The sequence below is a fragment of the Nannospalax galili genome, unplaced genomic scaffold (genome assembly GCF_000622305.1).
Source record: "Nannospalax galili isolate Female #2095 unplaced genomic scaffold, S.galili_v1.0 scaffold406, whole genome shotgun sequence".
Taxonomy (NCBI): Eukaryota; Metazoa; Chordata; class Mammalia; order Rodentia; family Spalacidae; genus Nannospalax; species Nannospalax galili.
Window position 1 is genome coordinate 8182587 of NW_008357033.1, and position 21528 is coordinate 8204114.

Below are 21528 nucleotides of genomic sequence, written 5' to 3' on the forward strand. Positions count from 1 at the left end.
GGTCAGAAGAGGCTGTCGGATCCCCTGAGACTGGAGTTACAGACAGTTGTTAGCTGCCATGTGGGTGCTGGGATTTGAACCCCGGTCTTCTGCAAAAACAGCCAATGCTCTTAACCGCTGAGCCATCTCTCCAGCCCCTCTCATCATTCCTTTCTAAGCCACACAGTGTGACTGTGTCCACAGAATTTGCAGTATATTAGGTATTGTGTTTATGGCTCAGTCATCTTCATCAGACGGTTCTAGCTTTGTAAACACTACATGGTTTTACAAGCGCAGCTGGAACATCCACAGATCTGGGTTTCACCTGGGTCTTGGGCCCATCCTCATGAATACTGGGGATAACTGTGTGCTACCTCATCTCTAGATGTCCTAAAACACCCAACATAATGCCTGTACCTGTCAAAGCCCAGAACGGTTTCTGATTTTTTTTTTTTTTTTAATTTCCAACTTTCTCCCACAGACGATGGGCCTTACTCCAAAGGGGGCAAAGACACAGTGGGGGCTGATGGGGCCCTGGTGTGCCGCCGTCAGAGCATCCCAGGTAAGGTGGTTCTGACTGGCCCTCAGGTTCTGAAGGCTCAGAGAGTCCCCATGATTCACACAGTGTGGGTGCTGCCATTAACTGGCCCTGTGCCCTCAGTGAGGTCACTCTGGTCCTCCCTTGTGGGGAGTGATGGCACCCAGCATAGACTTGCCTAGTGCCTGCCTCCCCACCTTAGCCTCCTCAAGGCTTGGTCCTGGGCAGGCACTGCCTGGCTTCCTGCTCACCCACCCAGTTCTGCCAGCAGAGGAGTTCCGGGGTGTCACTGTGGTGGAGCTGATCAAACGTGAGGGCAGCACTCTGGGCCTGACCATCTCGGGAGGCACTGACAAGGACGGGAAGCCCAGGGTCTCCAACCTGCGACCTGGGGGCCTGGCGGCCAGGTAAGAAGTGTGGGCAGTTGGAGGGGCATTTGAGGGGTCCAGCAGATAGGAGAGACAGCTTGATATCTGCCACAGGGAGACCTCTGGTGGAGGCTGATCCTAGGCCCGGCCTCTTCTCTACCGCATGGTCACAGTGCCCCATCCGCCAGGCCATACATCCATGTTTCCTACAGCACTTTCCTGGCAGACTCCTATTCATCCCCTGACCCACTCAACACAGAAGTCACTGCTTCTAGGAAGGTCACTGGGACTGCCCACCAAGGCAGCAGTCTGTACTCACTGCTCTGGGCACTCTCTTAGACTGTGAGGGCTGGAAGTTGGCCTCCCATGGGCCAACCATCCAGATGAGCAGACCAGAAGGGTTTCAGTGGACCATGGGAAGAGAATGGGGGAAGAGCAATGAATGGAGCCTTCTGGCTGTTTCTTGGGCTTGTGCAGACTGGTCGGAGATGTCACCATGATGGTCTCACCAGTGCAGCACAGGGGGCCAGGCTGGGAAGTCCTGTGTCATCCTACTGCCCTGGCTATGTGACCTTGGACAAGGGAACAATTTCTCTGAGCCTCAACTTCCCTGTTTGTAAAATGAAGACCCAGGGAGTCTGAAGGCCCCAGGGAAGAAGGACGTGAATGCCAGCTCCCCCAGCCTGGCAGTGGTCCAACATGGGCTCTGACCTCCTTGCCTCAGGAGTGACTTGCTGAACGTCGGTGACTATATCCGCTCAGTGAATGGGATCCACCTGACTCGGCTCCGACATGACGAGATCATCACGCTGTTGAAGAACGTGGGCGAGCGCGTGGTGCTGGAGGTGGAGTATGAGCTGCCCCCGCCTGGTGGGTGCCCTTGGACGGGGAACTCTGTCCACTGCCTTGGGCATGGGGGTACACAGCTGCTTCCCCACCAGAGCCGGGGGTGTGGGGATCACCAAGACAGGGTGGGCGGCGCATCACAGGGCATGGAAGCAGTCTTCTGTCACCAGGTGGTGAGGATCTGTTCATAACCTACTGTTGGATAGAGGGGAAGGTTTGGGGGACACTGACTGAATAACTTGTTCCCTGTCCCACTGCCCTGCACTGAGCACAGTGGCCTGGGACATCTCCCAGCTCTTGATTTTCATTCTTAAAATTGTAGTGACCGGAAACCCACCCTGGCCTGAGCCCCTAGGTTCATTGTAGCCTGAGCTCTGTCATGGTCCTTGTAGCTTGGCCAGGTTCCTTCCCCTATTGGTGGTAGACTAGGTGTGGGTAGGGATGGGGACCTTTCCACAACTTGCTTCTACCTGCAATGTGGAGAGAGGCTGGCCACCACTGAGACAGTGGTTGCTCACCCAGCTTTCCTGGAGCGAGCCTCAGGCACATCTGCTGGCTCAAAGATGTGGCAGAGAGACTCAAAGGAGGCCTCAATTTTTCCACAGCTCCCGAGAACAACCCAAGGATCATTTCTAAGACGGTGGATGTCTCCCTCTACAAGGAAGGCAATAGTTTTGGCTTTGTCCTCAGAGGTCAGTGTGACAGTCACCTTGGAGTTGAGGAAATAAGAGAGAGGCTGCTGAGAATCCACATGTGTTCTGTTTCATGCACCTTGCTTGGGACTTTACATTCATTTATTTAACCTGGAATCTGTGTGTGTATGTGGTGTGTATGTGTCAGGGGACAACTTGTAAGCGCCCACCATGTGGGTTCTTGGGATTGAACACAGGTTGTCAGGCTTGGCAGTAAGAATATTTATCTACTGAGCCATCTTGCCATCCCTAGCTTAGGACTTTCAAGAACCCAGGACCTCAGAGTCAAGTTCAGTGCTAAGTGGAAAATTGAGTGAAACAATGAAGTGTGAAGGGCTGAAGGGAGCAAGATGGGGAAACAGACAAAAGATGATGATGGAGAAAGCTGTTACTGAGGTTCACAACAAGTTTGGAGCTGCCTAGTAATTGGGGCAAAAAGGGAGAGAAGATGAGATCACAGGAGGGGAAGCAAGCTATTTGACAGGATTTGGGTAGTATTTGCTGTCCCTCATCCTCCCTGGGGAGGACTCATAGTTGGTATTTCACAAAAAGTTCCTTGAAGAGCAAGGACAAGGTCTTCTATTGAGGGAGACTACCTGGGGTGAAGTCAGGCCATTTGCACACCAGGGAAGCAGTGGGTAGATGATTCCTGCTTCTTGTTGAATTCTGTCCAGGAGGAGCCCACGAGGACCTGCATAAATCCCGCCCACTTGTCCTGACCTATGTGCGGCCTGGTGGCCCAGCAGACAGGTGAGCCTGCCAGAGACAGAAGCAGGTACATCCCCGGCCACATGCTGAATAGAAACCCTGTGAATGCTTCCTGGGCTTCTGAGGGCCCATTTCTTCAGCTCATTGCCTAGATGAGCAACTGAGGCTGGGGAGGGGACATACCTGCCCACAGTCAGTCAGAGAATTGGTGAACCTGGGTGACACCCAGAAGGGAGACCCTGGCTGATTCCTTCCCGCCTCCTCCTGACTCAGACTGAGGCAGGATAGCCTGGAATCAGTGACTGGCCATCATCGGGCCTATCTGAGATAATCTCCCATGCCTGGCTATGCCTGGCTCAGCCCAGCAGAGCCAGGGCAGGATATGGGGGGAGGAATGTGTCCTGGCCCCACCCAGGAACTCTGACCCCCTAGATCTCTGGGCTGGAGATTCCTGGTCATTTGACAAGAAGCCTGGGCCAGGTTTGTGGAAGATCTAAATTTGTCCTTGGGACAGGGCCTCCATGAGCTAACTGCTATTCATAGAACCTCCTAGAATAGCTTTGGCACCTGTTGGGCTGGCATTCCAGGGCAGGGGTCAGGCCCAAACCAAAGCCCTGCCGAGTTCTTTCCCAGGCTCTTCTGTCACTAGGCCAGAGATCCTGCTGGAAAGTCAGGATGGGGACAGTGGTAGGAGACTCTACAATGGGCAACATGGTACCTGCAGACCGCCCCTCTTCTGATGCTGTGTGGTCCTTGTAAGGCAGGCACCCTCTCTGGGCTGTAGTGCTACCCCTGGTGCAGGAGCTGGGTGGGTGGCCTTGAAGAACACCCCAAACTCAGAAATACTGTGAGGTAGAGGGCATCTAAGCTGGCCTGGCACCCCTTCCTCGCCCACCCCATCTGCTCACCCCTACTCAGACTTGCCTCCACACTCAGTGTTTCCCTTCTGCCCCACTTCCCTTCACTGATGGGCCTTCCCCTCTGCCGTAGGGAGGGCTCCTTGAAGGTGGGTGACAGACTGCTCAGTGTAGATGGGATCCCACTGCACGGGGCCAGCCATGCCACTGCACTAGCCACCCTGCAGCAGTGTAGCCATGAGGCCCTTTTCCAAGTGGAGTACGACGTGTCCACATCGGGTATGTTGGTGCCTGAGGGTAAGGTCCTGGCTGGGAAAGGGTTCTGATCCTTAGCACCTCAAAGGCTGTGTGATCTTGGGCCAATTTCTTAGCCTCTCTGAGCCTCTTTAGGCAATTCATGCTATGTAGCAGGCATTTTCTGATTCATTGGGGATCCAGCAGGAACGATTACAGATGAGGCCTCTGGTCTCACCGGGAGGGAAGGTCAACTAGTAGATTGGGTAAGTTGATGTGTGTTAGATGGCAGTAAGAGAAAGAGAGAAGGGGAGTGGGCATGGCCTCTAGGACTAGGGCTGGAGTGAGGGGGTACAGGCCTGGGGATGAGCCTTCCAGGCAGGATGAACCATCGGTGCCAAAGCCCTGGGGCAGGAGCTGGGGGTAGGAACTTGGGGTAGGAGCCGGGGGTGTGTGTATTTGACCTGGCTGCAGCAGATGACTGAGTGGGAGGAGGCCAGGATAGAGGGGGTGGTGGTGGAACCCAAGGGGCTGCAGGAAGTGACTAGCTGTCCCTGGGAGAATGATACAGGGACTAGACTGTTTGGGAATGGGAATGTTTGGGAAATCAGTGGAGGTCACACCAGTCTGATTTGCTGGTGGCTGTATGTGCCTCTTCCCCTTAGCACCCCTGCTTGTGATATGCATGTGGCCTGTGACTGGCCCCTTCCTTGGCAATAAGAGTTAACCCACAGCAGAGCCAGGCTGGGCAGGACCAGTGAGCAATGTTTACATTCTACAGTACTTTTTTCCATTGTGCCAGACACTGTGACCAATGCTTCAGGGCCATTGGTAGTAGAAATAGCCAAGACGCCGGGGTCTGCCCTGGGGATCTCACTCACCACTGGCTCCCATCGGAACAAGCCAGCCATCACCATTGACCGCATCAAGCCAGCCAGCGTAGTGGACAGGTGAGGAGAGGTAGGGGTGAGCAGTGGGGAGGCAGCCTACGGTGCTGTCCAATGGACCAGCCCCTCTATGCCTCTGGCCTATAGGAGTGGTGCCCTGCATGCTGGAGACCACATCCTGGCCATTGATGGCACCAGCACAGAGCACTGCTCACTACTTGAGGCCACCAAGCTCCTGGCCAGTGTGACTGAGAAAGTGCGGCTGGAGATCTTGCCTGCCCCCCAGAGTCAGCGGCCCCTGAAGCCCCCAGAAGCAGGTGAGTCCCTCATCAGGTCTGTAGACCAAACCTAGAGTGGGAGTGCATACAAGATCCCAGAGCCCTGGGATGGAAGCCCTGAGCAGGCAGGAGAACTGTCTGAGGCCAGTATGCTGACTATCCCACTGAGGCCCCAGAGGCTGTGAGAAGCACAGTGGGCTGAAGCCAGGCTTTGTTAACATAGTTTCCGCTAAGGGCCAGGCCCACCTGGAAGCTCTCAGAGCTCATTCTCAACCTCACCATGGCCTGATGTAATGACAAAGGAGCCTAGAGCAGGGAATGGGGAAGCCAACTGCTGGTGCCCCATGTGCTCTGATTTTTGCCACAGAGTCTAAAGGACCTCCTAGCACCATCTGCCCACTATGCCCCCTGCTATTGTGGGCATCACTCAGCTAGAAACTTCTAGGATTCAGAGCAGTTGCTTGTGGGCCTGTGGCCTGGCTTTCCTTGTCTGTCGCTGAAGCTGGTGCCCGGGCACCATGCCTGGCATATGTGGGAGGCAGTAGGCTGGCTGTGCCTCACTGGCTCAGGCAGTGCAGGGGTCTTGGGTCTCACTTCCTGAGTGTGGGGAGTCCAACCTAGCTCGCCCTCAATACTCACACCACTTTCCTCTTCCCATGGCCACAGTGAGAGTGCAGAGGAGTGAGCAGCTGCATCGTTGGGACCCCTGTGTCCTCTCTTCCAACAGCCCGAGGCCCAGTCACTGCAGAGCTCCTGCCTGGGCACCTGGTGGCCATGACCAGAGTCGATGTAATGTACCTGCCATGGCAGCAAGGCTGCCCCCCTAAGCACCCCTTCCTACTGTGCCTGTTGTACTTGGGCAGGGGATTGTCCTTTGTCACCCAGCCTGTCCCTAATAGCATGCTTCCAAGGCCTGTAGAAACCTTGGCCTGTGAGGCCCAGAGTGGGACAGAGACCTGCCTGAGGTCACACAGCAAAGGGATGCAGTGAAGGGAAACACTGCACACCCATGCCCCACCTCATCCCCCGCCCCTGGCAACAGATGGAGCCCTGCCGGGGTTCACAGGGCTGTGCTCTGGTCTCCCCAGCCTTGTCTTCAACGCCTTTCTCCTCACCAACCATGAACTCCGCCTTTCCATGTGCCAGTGCCAGCACCCTGCCCCGAGGACCCATGAGCCCCAAGACCACGGCAGGGCGGAGGAGGCAGCGGAGGAGAGAACACAGGAGCTCTTGTAAGTAGGGGACAGTCCTGTGGGGTCCTTATGGGGTGCCTCTGGGAGCAAGGATGGAGCTGGTGGGTGGGGACTTGGGGTAGGGTGCCAGGTGTGATAAGGAATAGGAGTTAAATACACAATGCCCTGGCTACCTGGACATGGTGCAACCGTACAGTGGAGTGTTCAGTTAAGGCAGCAGTGAGACACTGTTCAGTGCTTGTCACCGAGGGCCACATGCTGGGCGAGGCCATTTCTGTGATGTGTCCAGGGACACCCACTGAGACAGAAATAGGTTGCTGATTGCCTGGGACATGGTGGCCAGATGGGTAAGGAGACAGCACTTCTTTTTTTCTTTTTGTTTTTGAGAAACAGGGTCTCGCACATAGCCCAGTTTGGCCTGGAACTTGCAATCCTCCTGACTCAGCCTCTTAAGTGCTGGGTGCCACCAGGCCCACCTCTGAGTTTCTTTGGGAGGGAATGACCATGCTCTGAGGTTGATGTTGGTGGGGTCTGCTTGATTATGAACATATTAAAGCCACCGGACCATACACTGAAGGCATGACCACTGTGGTTATGTGGGCTGCATAGGAATAAAGTCATACCAGGGACTGGAGAGATGGCTCCATGGTTAAGAATGCTTGCTGCTCTTACAGAGGGTCTGAGTTTGGTTCCCATCACCCACATGGCAACTCACAACCATCTTTAACTCCAATTCCAAGGGATCTGACACCCTCTTCAGGCACCTGCACTCTTAAGTACATAACTACGCACAGATACACACACACATACATCTAATTAAGAATAATAAAATAAATCTTAGGGGCCGCAGAGATGGCTCAGCAGTTAAGAATACTGGTTGTTCTTGCAGAAGACCTGGGTTTGAATCCCAGCACCCACATGGCAGCTAACAACTGTCCATAACTCCAGTTCCAGGGGATCCGACAGCCTTTTCTGACCTCCAAGGGCACTGCACAACATGGGTGCACTTACCTACATGCAGGCAATACATACATACCTCCAGTTCCGGGATCCGACAGCCTTTTCTGACCTCCAAGGGCACTGCACAACATGGGTGCACTTACCTACATGCAGGCAATACATACATACACATAAAATAAAAAATAATAAATAAAATTTAAAAAATCTTAGACAGGCATGGTGGTGTATGCCTTTTATCCCAGCACTTTGGAGGCGGGGGCAGGTGGATCTCTGTGAGATCAAGGTCAGCCTGGTCTATACAGTGAGTTCCAGGCCAGCTGGGGTTCAGGAAGACCCTGTCTCAAAAAAAGACCAAAAAGAAAAGAATAATATAAAATAAATCTTTTAGAAATGAAGTCATTACCAAAGCAAAATGTGTGTAGAGTACAGTCTCCCTTTTCCAGTTTTGCTGTCAAGGTTTTTGTTACCTACATTCAACCAACCACAATCTGAAAATATTAAATAGAATAGTCTAGAAATAAACCACTCACATGTTTTAAATTGTGCACTGTTTTGAGTAGATTGTCTCAGTTGGTCCATCCTTGGACATGAACAGTCTGCACAGTATGTCCACCGTGTATATGCTACATGCCTGTCAGTCATTCTGCCATCCCTGTTGATTAGATTGACTAGTGTCTACTGTTGAAGTGACCCTTATTTTACTGAATGCCCCCTCCCCCAAAACAACAGTGATAAGCCTGGGAATGTAGCTAAGATGGTAGAGTGCTTGCTAGCATGCATGAAGCTCTGCAGTCTATCCTCAGCACCAAATAGACCCAGCATGGTGGTGCATGCCTGTAACGAGGCAGGAGGATCAGATGAAGAAACGGAAGCCCATCCCAGGTGGTCCTGGGACTCTCCATCACCTACCCCTCTGACTCTGGGACCTTGTGAGGGCTCCCAGTGGGCAGCCCTAGAAGGTCTCATGGGGGCTCATCTGAGCACCAGGCCCTCTTGTCCCACAGTGTCACTGGCTTCCAGCACGGTAGGGCCAGGCGGGCAGATTGTCCATTCGGAGACCACAGAAGTCGTGCTTTGTGGAGATCCTCTCAGCGGCTTTGGCCTCCAGCTTCAGGGCGGCATCTTTGCTACTGAGACCCTGTCCTCCCCGCCCTTGGTGCGCTTTATCGAGCCTGACAGCCCGGCTGAGAGGTGAGCCTGCTACCTCCCTGGGCCTGTAATTTAGAGAGAACTAGTCCAGCCGGGGAAACGGAGTCGCAACCGTGGACCCTGGCTTGACAGGTGTACATGACTTAATCATCATATTGGTCCCATCACCAGCCCCATTTTACAGTTGAGGAAGCTGAGGTTCAGAGAAGTGGGTGCACTTGTCACACAGGACATGAGCCCTGTCTGCTTACAGTGAGAGGACTCTGTGAGTCTTGTGAGAAACCATAGCACCATCCCCAGTGGACAGACATAAACTGAGGCCCAGTAGGGTCAAATCCTTAGCTGAGGGAAGGGATGAATCATGGAGACCAGGAGCTGAGGGTTGTGCCCTGGCCCTGCCCTGTGCCTGGGGTTCTAGTCTTCTGACTGAGATTTCACCAGTCTCTTCTCTCCACCGGGTCCGGGGTTAGGTGTGGGCTGCTGCAGGTGGGGGACCGTGTCCTATCCATCAATGGCATTGCTACTGAAGATGGGACTATGGAGGAAGCCAACCAGCTGTTGCGTGATGCTGCACTGACTCGAAAAGTTGTTCTGGAGATTGAGTTCGATGTGGCAGGTGAGTGGGAGGCCCAGCTGCCCTGCACAGTCTGGGACCCTGCCCCTGCCCCATTGTGCTCCCAGGGTCCTGTGCAGTGTAGGCCTGAGCCTTGCCTGAGGAGGAGAGAGTACCGCACAGGAGTGATGGGTCAGGAGGACTTGCAGTGGACTGGATGCTGCAGGGACAGAGCAGGACTGAAAGACTCCAGGCCGCTTCTCCACAGGGCACAGGTGGAGAACCTGAAACAGCAGCTTGGGTCAGAGCTCTGATCCTGTGAGTTCTACACTGTGTGGACTGGACACTCCATCCCTTCACCCTCAGTTTCCCCATCTGTCAGATAGCAGATGACCCTGCATGAGTGTGATTTGGAGAAAGAAGTCATGAATATGTCCAGCCAGGCTCAGCCCACCTTAGCTGGAAAGTGGGCCAAGTTTGGATATAAGCTGCCCCAGCTCTGGCTTTTGTCTGTTCTCTGCTCTGAGAACAGTGCTCAGCTGTTTCCTGCCAGTCTGTCAACCCTCTGGGCCTCAGTGTCTTCATCCTTACAGGAAGGGGCAGCAGGGTGGAATTGGAATGGTAACTCTCTGAGATCTCCCTCCCATATGCCCTGAAAACCCTTGTAAGACAGGGATCTGTGATTCTTCTGGAGTCTGGTGTATTTCTTGACTGTTTGTTCTCAGAATCTGTCATCCCGAGCAGTGGGACATTCCACGTGAAGCTGCCCAAGAGGCGTGGAGTAGAGTTGGGCATCACCATCAGTTGTGAGTCCCCTCATACCTGGTTTAATCTTACCACATCCCCATAGGGTGGCGGGAACACCACCATTTTATAGCACAGACATGGAGGCATGGAACAGCAAGCTGATTTGCTCACAGCCACACAGCCAGGAAGCAATGGGACTAGGAGTAAACAGTGTCCTTTCTGGACCCCTGGGCCTCACCACAGTCCACCTTAGGCAGAGGCCCTTGAAGATCAGATTTACAGCCTCTCTCCCTCACCCTGCAGCGGCCAGCAGAAAGCGAGGGGAGCCCCTGATCATCTCTGACATCAAGAAAGGCAGTGTGGCACACAGGTGGGGCGCCGCATGGGCAGGGACCCGGCCACAGGGGTGGGGCAGTGTCCTCCTGTGCCAGGCTCCTCCCATCCCTGTCCCGCTCATTCAGGACTGGCACCCTGGAGCCAGGGGATAAACTGCTGGCCATTGATAATATCCGCCTGGACCACTGTCCTATGGAGGACGCTGTGCAAATCCTGCGCCAGTGCGAGGATCTGGTCAAGCTCAAAATACGGAAAGATGAGGACAACTCGGGTATGCTCTTAGGAGACTTTGCCCACCAAGAGGTGGGAGTAGGGGCTGGGATCAAGCTCTAGGCCTTTGGGAGCCTCAGGGAGAGTCCTCCAAGCATGAGATGTTGGCTAGGGAGGGATGCTTGATGTAAGGGGCTGCCCCATGGAGGACAGAGGTAAGAGGCAGGGAGGCAGAAGAGAGTGGTGAGTGAACCCCATATCCAGAGAAGCAATCTAGGGCCCCCACCCAGGAGAGAAAGCCACTCACGGACAGGTTCCTCCCTCCCCATCTCCTTCCCTCCCCTCGCCTTGCCCCTCCCCTCCCCTCTCCTCTCCCCTCCCCTCTCCTCTCCCTTCTCTCCTGTGCTCTTTCTTTTTTCATTTCTCTTTCCTTTTTGATTTCCTTTATGCCTTGTTTCCTTCTTGGTTCTTCCTCCTCTACTTTCCTTTCTACTTCTTTTTCCTTCCCACCCTCCCCCCTTTCTTCTTCCCTTTCCGTAAATCTTGAGTCACTGTGGGTGGTGTAAGAAATCTGTACTTTCAAATGTTGGTTCTGTGTTTCTTTAGCCTTTTTTTTTCTTCCCTTAATGGAGTTTGGGCAGCAGATTGAGGGGACCTCCAGGTCTCCAGGTCCCCAGGGTATACCCCTGAAGTCCTGCCTGAGTGAGTGTGTGAGGACTGATGAGGTCCTAAGACATTGAAACAACACCCAGGCTGGGGGAGGGGCCCCTTCCTGGGTCTCACCCTCAGGCTGCCTGTCCCCTTGCAGATGAACAGGAGAGCTCGGGTGCAGTCAGCTACACAGTGGAGCTGAAGCGCTATGGTGGCCCCCTTGGTATCACTATCTCGGGCACAGAGGAACCGTTTGATCCCATCATTATTTCTGGCCTCACCAAGCGCGGCCTGGCAGAAAGGTGAGTCAGGACTCTGTAAGAGCACAGGGAGGGCCTGGGAACACTTAGGGAGCAAAGAGGTGGGCTTTGGGACCAGCTAAACTAGATTCTGATTTCTATACCAACATTGTAGCTCTGAGGGACAGCGGGCCAGTCACTTCCTCCCTCTGAGCATCACTCCCCATCCTTAACATGAGTTTTGGTCCAGTCCAGTAGAAAAACAAGGCAGAGAGCCAGGGCAGAGACTGCTCACCTTCATTTATCTTCTTCCCAGAGTGCATCCTTGATGGTCAACACTGTGACAGATTTAGAGGCCACTGTGCACCTGAATTGCAGCAGCACCCTAGTGCTAGAGCCACACATATGAACTTTTTCTGAGGCCCTGGGGAAGTTGGGCTATCTGCCCCTTGGATGTGTCCCTGATCTGTGCCAGGGAAGGAGCCCTGACAGGAAGATGGCCTGGCTGTCTGCTGGGTGGGGTGGGCAGAGTTAGAATGGGCCCCAGGTGGGTGAGCCCTAACTTTCTCCCATGGCTATGAAGGGATGAATCAGTTAGGGGCATGAGGAAGGGTGAGCTCCCCTGCAAGGCTCTGGCTCAAGGGTGAACCCCATGGAGGGAGGAGGGGGAGGTGGTGGTGTAGAGGGTCTTCAGGGACCAGAGACACAGGTTCGGCCACTTCTGGAGTGTCTGATTTCTATACCAACATTGTAGCTCTGAGGGACAGCGGGCCAGTCACTTCCTCCCTCTGAGCATCACTCCCCATCCTTAACATGAGTTTTGGTCCAGTCCAGTAGAAAAACAAGGCAGAGAGCCAGGGCAGAGACTGCTCACCTTCATTTATCTTCTTCCCAGAGTGCATCCTTGATGGTCAACACTGTGACAGATTTAGAGGCCACTGTGCACCTGAATTGCAGCAGCACCCTAGTGCTAGAGCCACACATATGAACTTTTTCTGAGGCCCTGGGGAAGTTGGGCTATCTGCCCCTTGGATGTGTCCCTGATCTGTGCCAGGGAAGGAGCCCTGACAGGAAGATGGCCTGGCTGTCTGCTGGGTGGGGTGGGCAGAGTTAGAATGGGCCCCAGGTGGGTGAGCCCTAACTTTCTCCCATGGCTATGAAGGGATGAATCAGTTAGGGGCATGAGGAAGGGTGAGCTCCCCTGCAAGGCTCTGGCTCAAGGGTGAACCCCATGGAGGGAGGAGGGGGAGGTGGTGGTGTAGAGGGTCTTCAGGGACCAGAGACACAGGTTCGGCCACTTCTGGAGTGCCACCTGCTGGACTCCCTGGAGACAGCAGGGGCTGAGGGGACCACTCTGACTCCAGCAGGCTCTGCAGCTGGGGTTTACATCAACCCCCAGCCTTCCTGGCTGGACAGCTTGGGGCTGCAAAGCACAATTTGCAGTATAATCAGACCTGCACTCCAAAACAGCTTTCTAGTAGTCACATTCAAAAAGTAAAATGAAACCAACGTAATCTTAAATGCATGCATTTCAACATGTAATCTATATCTATATCTATATATATAAAAAATCTTTTTGAGACAGGGTCTCCCTTAGCCTCAGCTGGCTTGAAAATCACTATGTAGACCAGGTTGGCCTTGAACTGACAGAGATCCACCTGCCTCCGCCTCTTGAGTCCTGGGATTAAAGGCTTGCACCACCATGCCCAGTGTAATCAATATATTTTAAATTTTCTCTTAATTTTTAAAGTTAGCATGAAAAGTAATGGATTTCATTATGGCATTTTATACATATGTTGTAACATTCTGTTCTTATTCAGCCCCATCCCCCACTGCCTCCCACAATGCCCTGTACCCCTCTTCCTGGTCCCCTTCTTTCCCTCAAATACCACCTCCACTGTTTTCTGGTCACAAGCATTCCACCACCTCTCTTTCTCTGTCTTCCCTCTCCCTGAAGGTCAGTTCTCTTTCACAGTCCCCTTCTACCCCTCCCTATATAAAATCTTAAATCAGGGCCCCACATGTGAGAGAGAACATGTGGTATTTATCTTTCTGAGTCTGGCTTATTTTGCTTAATGATTTAATGATTTCCAGTGCTATCTATTTTCCTGAAAATTTTATAATTTAATTTTCTTTTCTTTTTAAAACAACTTTTAAAAATTACATTTATTTATTTGTGTGTGCATGCACACTCACATGTGTGTGGGCACGTGTGGAGAGGTTAGAGGACAACTTTTGGGAGCTGGTTCTTTCCTTCCCTTCCACCAAGTAAGTCCTAGGGATGGAACTCGGGTCATCTGGCTTGCGAGCACTTGTCTTTACCCACTGAGCCATCTCACTGGACCTCAGTTTTCTTTATCTGAATAAAATTCCATTGTGTATATGTACTGCATTTTCATAGGCTGGTTCCATTTCCTGGCTATTGGGAATAGTGTGGTAATGAACGAGGTGTGCATGTATCTCTTGGGGGAACAGAGTATATAGAGCTAGGAGTGAGAGAGCCTGGTCAAACAGTAGTTATACTTTCAGTGTTTTGAGAAACCTCAACATTGATTTCCATAGTGAGTTTCAGGCCAGCCTGGGCTACATAGCTAGACCCTGTCTCAAAACAAAAGAGGAGGAAGAGTTTGATCTTCAGCTGAATCAACAAAGGTAGAAGCCAGGAATCTGGGAGAGGATTTTCCAGCAGAAGGTCTGAAAATGGCATGAATCCACGTCCTAGCTGCCAAGCACCAGCTATGAGATCCTGAACCCACCCTCCCTCCCTCCCTCCCTCCCTCCCTCCCTCCCTCCCTCCCTCCCTCCCTCCCTCCCTCCCTCCCTCCCTCCCTCCCTCCCTCCCTCCCTCCCTCCCTCCCTCCCTCCCTCCCTCCCTCCCTCCCTCCCTCCCTCCCTCCCTCCCTCCCTCCCTCCCTCCCTCCCACCTTTCTGCCTTCCCTCCCTCTTCTTCCCCCCTCCCTCCCTCTCCTTCCCTCCCTCCTTCCCTTCCACCTTCCCTCCCTCCCTCTCTTTCCCTCCCTCCCTCCTTACCTCTCTGAGACTGGTCTCACAGTCCTTCCTCCACTGAGTGGTGGGATTGCAGGAATGACCCATCATGCCTGGCTTTTCTTCCTCCCTCACAGGGGACCAGGCAGGTCTGTGCTTTGGGGCTCCTGTGTAGTGTCTGAACCCCCACCTTCCGAGGCCCTGAGCATCTAAGCACCTTTCGTGCCCTGTGCCTATTCCCTAGGACTGGTGCCATCCATGTGGGGGACCGCATCCTGGCCATCAACAGTGTGAGCCTCAAGGGCCGGCCACTGAGTGAGGCCATCCACCTCCTGCAGGTGGCTGGGGAGACAGTGACACTGAAGATCAAGAAGCAGCTGGACTGTGAGCCTCACCCAGTCCCAGCACTCTCTCCCAGCCTGTAGAGGAAGGGCAGCCCTGGACCAGGCGGTGCCACCATCCTGGGGGGGGGTGTCCCTGGGGGGTGTCCCCAGGGCAGCCAAAGGGGGAGTCTCAGCCAGAGGGGTGATGCACCACAGCTGAGGGCACAAACTAGATCCAAGCCATGCTCCCTATCATCTCATACCCTTTAGGTGCTGGCATGTGCCTCTGTCCCCATCTGTACATCCCTCAATTTCCCTGAGTCTTAGGGGTATTTCATCTAGTCAGAGCTCCACTGTTGTTCACCATTTGACCTTGGGCATATTGCTCAGTCTTGGGAGCCTCAGTTTCCCCATTTATGAAGTGGGTTTGTTTACTAGTGTGCCCTACCTACATGGCAGAAGCCAGTTTGCCAGGGTGCCTGGGAGTTCCCAGAAGTGGGGAAACTGAGGCTCACAGAGTATCTGTGTCTCCAAAGCCAGAGATGATACCCCTCTTTTCCTCCCAGGCCCCCTCCTACCCCGCCAGTCAGGCAGCCTCAGTGAGGCCAGCGACGTGGATGAGGACCCACCTGAAGCCATCAAGGGAGGCTTGCTGGGAGCCCGATTCTCTCCTGCTGTACCCAGTGTGGACAGTGCCATGGAGTCTTGGGGCAGCTCAGCCACAGAGGGTGGTTTCAGGGGTTCAGGTAATCAACCAGGCACCTTGGACGTATTTGGGAGAAGCTGATCCCGCTGCCTGCTTCTCCTAGTGCCTTCTCTCTCAGCTAGCTCTGTCTTATAGGGACAGTTCATGAGGACCACTGGCTCCATCCTTCACCCTCCACCCTCCAGAATGATCTACAGTCCTGTCTTTCCTCTATATGAGGCTGGGTACCAAGCTGCCCTTACTTCTGCTGTCTCTCTCCTTTTCCCTATGTCTAGCACACTGTAGGTGCTCAACTAATGTTCATTGCACCCTATCAACTGGGCAAGAGGGGAAGGCAGACAGCACCCTCCCTGCCCATGTGACTGAGAGATCCATAGGTACTGCCCTCTGGCCTGTGGTTGAGGCCCTCAAATCCTGGCTCAGGGAACTAACTAGCAGCAAGGCCTCCAGGGACCTTGGTGGCTTCCAGCCCCGGAGAACAGGCCACGAGCATCCCCATCCCAGGTTCTTGGCTGTACCTCCAAGCTCACCCCATAACACTTGGAGTCCTGCAGGTGGAGCTTGGTTGTGGTCCAATCAAAAACTCTCATTTAAGGAGGTCTAGGGCAAGGCACACTTAGTGGAACTGGCCAGGGTCCTGGAACCCAAATGTTAACTGCTGAATGGCTGAGAGTTCCAGGAAGCATGAGGGGTGGCAGGGCCCCCTGGGGCTCTCAGTGGTCACTTGGGCCAGAGAGAAGCACAGACTGACATGTCCCTTGGTACCCAGCCTGGAACTGGGAAGGAGGATGAGGCAAGGATAGAGTGAAAACCCATGTTCCTCTTCACCCACCAGGTTCCTACACCCCGCAGGCAGCAATCGGGGGTGTGACCCCTCAGGAGTGGCGACCCAGCAGGCTAAAGAGCAGCCCTCCACCCCTTGAGCCCCGGAGGACGAACTACACACCAGCCCCCACTGAGGAGAACTTCCCAGAGGAGGAGGAGGGGGAGTGGGAGCCACCGATGAGGTCTGTGGTGGGAACCCCATGAAGGGGGATAACCAGGAGGGTAGCAGTGTCTGGACCAGGGAGCTGGGGGGAACAGAAGAGTATCCCTGGTCTGAGGAAAAGAGGTACTGAGCCACGCTGGGCAAGGCTAGGAAGCGTAGTGTGGAGGAACAGCAGCAAAGGTGTGGAATGGGCAGCAGCCTGCCTTGCTCCTCCTGAGTCTGTGAATCTCCTGTTGTCAGAGATGCAACACTGGACTCAAAATTCAAGTCCAGACCCCTCCTTAGTTCAGGTTGTCTATCCTCTTGGCAGGACCCTTAGTTCACAACCACCAAAACCTGGGCTGTGCATGCTGCATGTGCCTGACTGGGCTGGCACAGGAGCTGGTTCCCACAGAGTGGGTCTCTGCAAGAAGCACCTGCACTTCCCTTGCCCAGGTTGCACCCCTTCTCTCTGAATTACATCATCTTCCCTAAGAGAGGAAGGCAGGCTTTCAAGGAAAGAGGACTTTGTAAACCACAGTGCCAAGAACTTAGCAAATGTGTAAGCTGTCAGAGGTGACTTCGAAGACTGTGGCACTTCCTGTTGGCTTGGTGTTAGCTGCTGATTTGCCACACAGTGTGGGCTGGCCAGGATGGATGTTGCCCACCCCTCCCCCAGCACAAATATCTCATTCTCTCCATCCATCTGTGTCCTGGTTGGCTCTAGCTCTGTCCTGTCACTGTCCCACGGTGCCATGTGTCTGGGTGGGAACAGGGACTGTCTTCCTGGGCTATGCCATGGATCTCTCTGTCTCTGTCCTCTGTCCGTCTGTCTTTCTTCCCAGGCGTCCTGTGTCACTGCTCTCCACCCCGTCTCATCTGCCCCTGTTCTAATTGGCCACCAACAGTCTTGGTTGCCCCTAACTGCGTCTTCCCCCATTCTGTGTCACCAACCACTGCCCCGGGGCCCCAGCACTGCCACCGAGGACACCCGCCTGCCTGCCTGCCAGCCCTATGGCCCCTGGAGCCCAGCACTGGGTCCTGGGTGCCGAAGACTCCTCAGGCCCAGCCCACCCGCCCTCCTACCCGCCAGGAGTTGACGCTGTGGTTCCTACGTTGCAGCCCAGCCCCTGGCCCTGCCCGAGAGGAGGGCTTCTGGAGAGTGTTTGGGGAGGCCCTCGAAGACCTGGAGTCCTGTGGTCAGTCAGAGCTGCTAAGGGAGTTAGAGGTATGGTCACCTGGATGATGAGCCTGCAGGGGTCCCATGTCTTGGACACACTGAGGGTGCACTGCACACAGTTGGGCTCATGCTCCTATGTCACCTGGGCATGCATACTAGCTACTTGTCTTGTTGCGAGGACAGAGTACCTGACAAAAGCCACATCAAGAAGGGTTGGAGGCTGGAGAGATGACTCAGTGGTTAAAGCATTCGCTGCACAGCATGAAGCCTAGAGCTCAGATTCCCAGAAATCCACCTAAATGCTGGGTGTGTGTGCAGCTTATCTGTAATTCTAGACTCAGAAGGTGAAGACAGGATCCCCAGAGCAAGCTTGCTAGCGTGACTAACCATATGAGTGAGCTCTGGGGTTGATTAAGGGACAGACCCTGCCTCAGTGAATAAGGTGGAAGAGCGGTTGAGGACGATTCCCAGTATCAACCTTGGGCTCCACATGTACACAGACATAAGTTCCTGCACACCTCCATGCATGTTGCCCATATACATGCAAACATGCACATACATACACACTGCACATACATACACATGCACACAGAGAAAATGAATAAAAAAGGAAGGGGTTATTTTGGCTCACAATCTGAGCTACAGTCTATCACAGCAGGGAAGGCAAGGTGGCAGGAGTGTGAGATGGATGGCCATGTTGCAGCCATAGTCAGGAAGCAGAGAGAGGGATGAATGCTGGTCCTCAGCTCACTTCTCCCCTTTCTAGTCTGATACCCCAGCTCATGGGCATGGTGCTGCCCATTTCCAGAGTGGGTCTTCTCACCTCAGTCAATCCAATTTAGAAGCTTCCTCATGGACATGCCCAGAAGTGTGTCTCCCAGGAGATTCTGGATCCTGTCAGTTGGACAATTAATATTGACCATCACTGTATGTGTTCTCTCACCTGGGCACGGAGCTGTGGAAACAGCTGCAAACATCCAAACATATGAGAAAGCTTGCATTATTACCATGTGTGTACTGGGAGCATGCTGCACATGCTGCAGGGTCTCTTCAGGGAGTGTGTGTCTGAAGCAAGTGTGTGGTGGTGCCCTGAGGCCATCTTGCTGTCTTTGTGGGTATGGGGCCAGTGCACATATGATGTGGGTGTGCCCTTTGAAAGCCTTGAGGGGTCATAGGTGCCAGCTTTGAGTGAAATCAGCATCATGCAGCTATGGGACAGGCTGCCCCTCAGGATCCCAGGGGATCTAACAAAACCATTCTGAACCCTGTTCTCAGAGCAGTTTACCTCAATCTAAGCCTCATCTAGACTGCTCTACCACCCCCATTTTATTCTAGTATTGTTGATTGGGGCCATCCTCCCCTCCATCAGCTTTGCCAATTACCAGGGTCCTCAAAACAAATAACCATCAGATTTTGATTTTATTCTTTTCCATTTCTTTGTTTTTATATTACTCACTTCTGTTTAGCTTTGATATTCGTTTCCTTAGATGTTTAATTTTTTAAAATTTGATAGGTTTATTTACTTATTATTTTATGTATATGAGTGTTATGCCTGCATGTGGGTAAGTACACCCGTGTTGTGCAGTGCCGGGGGAGCATACAAAAGGGTGTAGGATCTCCTGGAACTGGAGTTACAGACCGTTGTTAGTCACCATGTGGGTGCTGGAATCCAAACCCAGGTCTTCTGTAAGAGTCAATACTCTTAACTGCTGAAGCCATTCCTCCAGTCCCAACATTTAAACATTTTTAATTTACTTGTATTTTATGTGTATAAATGTTTTGTCTGTTTGTATGTAAGTATACCTATGCTTGCAATGCCCATGGAGGTCAGAAGAGGGTGTTGGATCCCCTTGAACTGGAGTCACTGATGGTTTTGAACTGCCAAAACCAAACCTGGTTGCTGGGAACCAAACCTGGATCCTGTTCAAGAGCAACTAGTGCTCTTAACTGTTGAGCCCCTCCTTAGACTTTTTTTTTCTTTGAGACAGTGTCTCAAACTCACTATGTAGACTAGGCTGGCCTCCATCTCACAGAGATCTATCTGCTTCTGTCTCCTGAGTGCTGGGATTAAAGGCCTGTGCTACCACGCCCAGCTTCCTTAGACAGTTTTTTTGTTCTGGTTTCTTAGCTATTTAATTTTCACTCTTCTTTTTCTATGCAATACACTTTCAAAGCTATGAATTGACCTGTAAGAACTGCCTTGCCTGTGACCCCACAGGTTTTGTTTGTGGTACTTTTATTGTCTACTCAGAATCAAATATTTTAGTTTTCCATGGTCATTTTGACTTAAACCCTTGAAATTAACAGAAGTACAGGTTTAGGGTTTTAACTGCTACTTGCTTTGTTTAATCTCTTCCAGTTCACTGATTTTCCCTTAGACTGTATTCATTCTGTTTAACTCATTTCCTAGAAGTTATGTTTAATTTCTATATCTGTATTTCCATAACATCTCTAGTTTTTACATCTTGAGACTTTTTTCTTTTAAAAAATTTAAAAATTATTTATTTTTATTTTCATGTGTATGAGTGTTTTGCCTGCATGTATATAAGTGTACCTGTGCGTGTACCCACAGAGGCCAGAAGAAAGTGTTGGAACCACTGGAACTGAAATTATGGATGGTTGCTAGCTGTCATGCGGGCGCTGGGAACTGACCCAGGCCCTCAGCCAGTGCTCTTAACTGCTTCACCATCTCCCCACACCCTGAGACTTCTTTTTTCTTAATGCCTTTTGCTTTTCCTATTATTTCTAGCTCCCAGAGTGTGAATTGCCCTAGCTGTTGTGTCTCTGGTCAGGTGGGCTTTAAAAATATCATCATTGCAGTTACTTTGGCTGCAGTTGCCCCGTGACTCCCCTCTGCTCTGTGGTAGTGGGGTGTCTCTGAGGTAGTCTGCCGTGTCTTGAACATCAGTAGTACCAAATCAGGGCTGACATTATGTTCTCTACCCAGTGCTTTTTTCTTTTTAAACATATTTTACTTATTATTTTTATGTATATGAGTGTATTGCCTGCATGTATGTAAGTGCACCTGTGTCATGTAGTGCCCACGGAGGTCAGAAGAGGGCATCGGATCCCTTGGAACTGGAGTTACAGATGGTTGTTAGCTACCATGTGGGTGCTATGAATTGAACTTGGGTCCTCTGAAAGAGTAGCCAGTGCTCTTAACCTCTGAGCCATCTCTCCAGCCCTCAGCCTGGTATTTCTATGCTATTGAGGAAAGCAGGTTTGACCCCACATTCATGAAGAGGTAAAGTTGTCACAAGCAACTTCCCCCTCCTTCAACAGGTCCCTTCTGCACTCTTATGCTGATGAGCAGGCCCTTTCTTGTTCCCATCCAGCAGTCAGAAGACACATCCAGCTTCCTACTTAGACAGCATCTTTCCCTTGAATGGTACCCAGTGGCTAACACACATCTCAGACCCATTACTTTCCTCGGGCTCTGAAGTCCATAAGTAGGATGTCTCCACTCCTGCGCTTACTGTCTTCAAATTTTTTCATTTTTGCTTTACATTTTTTAAAGTTCATCCAAGTCTGTATGTAGTTGGAGGAAGATAGGATCTTCCTGCATTAGCTCAATAAATCTTACCTGGAAGTCCTAGAATTCTACAGTTCTGTTGGTCCAAGAACCTTGGATACCTGTGCTCCCCTGATCTCCAAGTCGTACTGTGTGTGTGGGGGCGGCGGCATGCAGGCCCTTGCATGCATATATGTAGGCCAGAAGTCAATGTCAGGTGCCTTCCTGAATATCTCTCCACTTTATTTTTTAAAGACTTACTTACTTTTTTTTTTAATTTTTAAAAATGATTTATTTAATAACAACATACTTAGAAGAAGCATATCATTACAACACAATTGACATATTCAATAACGGTTTCCTGAGGTAGGATGCATCTCTTTCAAAATTGGCTGTAAATTTTTAGGTTTACAGTTGAATTAATATAATTA

At 52.1% G+C, this 21528-nt stretch overlaps 1 protein-coding gene across 1 annotated transcript in view; it reads left to right on the forward strand.

Moving 5' to 3' along the window:
• Grip2 (glutamate receptor interacting protein 2) overlaps positions 1 to 21528 on the forward strand; it is a gene marked incomplete at its 5' end in the record, with an annotated part of 86125 nt that overhangs the window by 52477 nt on the left and 12120 nt on the right. Inside the window, 20 exons of the mRNA XM_008854954.3 lie at positions 461 to 541; positions 789 to 924; positions 1610 to 1755; positions 2337 to 2423; positions 3098 to 3173; positions 4122 to 4267; positions 5025 to 5172; positions 5257 to 5426; positions 6054 to 6176; positions 6476 to 6619; positions 8545 to 8731; positions 9160 to 9305; positions 9968 to 10048; positions 10293 to 10359; positions 10451 to 10596; positions 11344 to 11488; positions 14655 to 14794; positions 15300 to 15479; positions 16275 to 16446; positions 17529 to 17634. Of these exons, the coding sequence (XP_008853176.2) occupies positions 461 to 541; positions 789 to 924; positions 1610 to 1755; positions 2337 to 2423; positions 3098 to 3173; positions 4122 to 4267; positions 5025 to 5172; positions 5257 to 5426; positions 6054 to 6176; positions 6476 to 6619; positions 8545 to 8731; positions 9160 to 9305; positions 9968 to 10048; positions 10293 to 10359; positions 10451 to 10596; positions 11344 to 11488; positions 14655 to 14794; positions 15300 to 15479; positions 16275 to 16446; positions 17529 to 17634 (2627 nt within the window). The remainder of the gene's footprint in view (positions 1 to 460; positions 542 to 788; positions 925 to 1609; positions 1756 to 2336; positions 2424 to 3097; positions 3174 to 4121; positions 4268 to 5024; positions 5173 to 5256; positions 5427 to 6053; positions 6177 to 6475; positions 6620 to 8544; positions 8732 to 9159; positions 9306 to 9967; positions 10049 to 10292; positions 10360 to 10450; positions 10597 to 11343; positions 11489 to 14654; positions 14795 to 15299; positions 15480 to 16274; positions 16447 to 17528; positions 17635 to 21528) is intronic.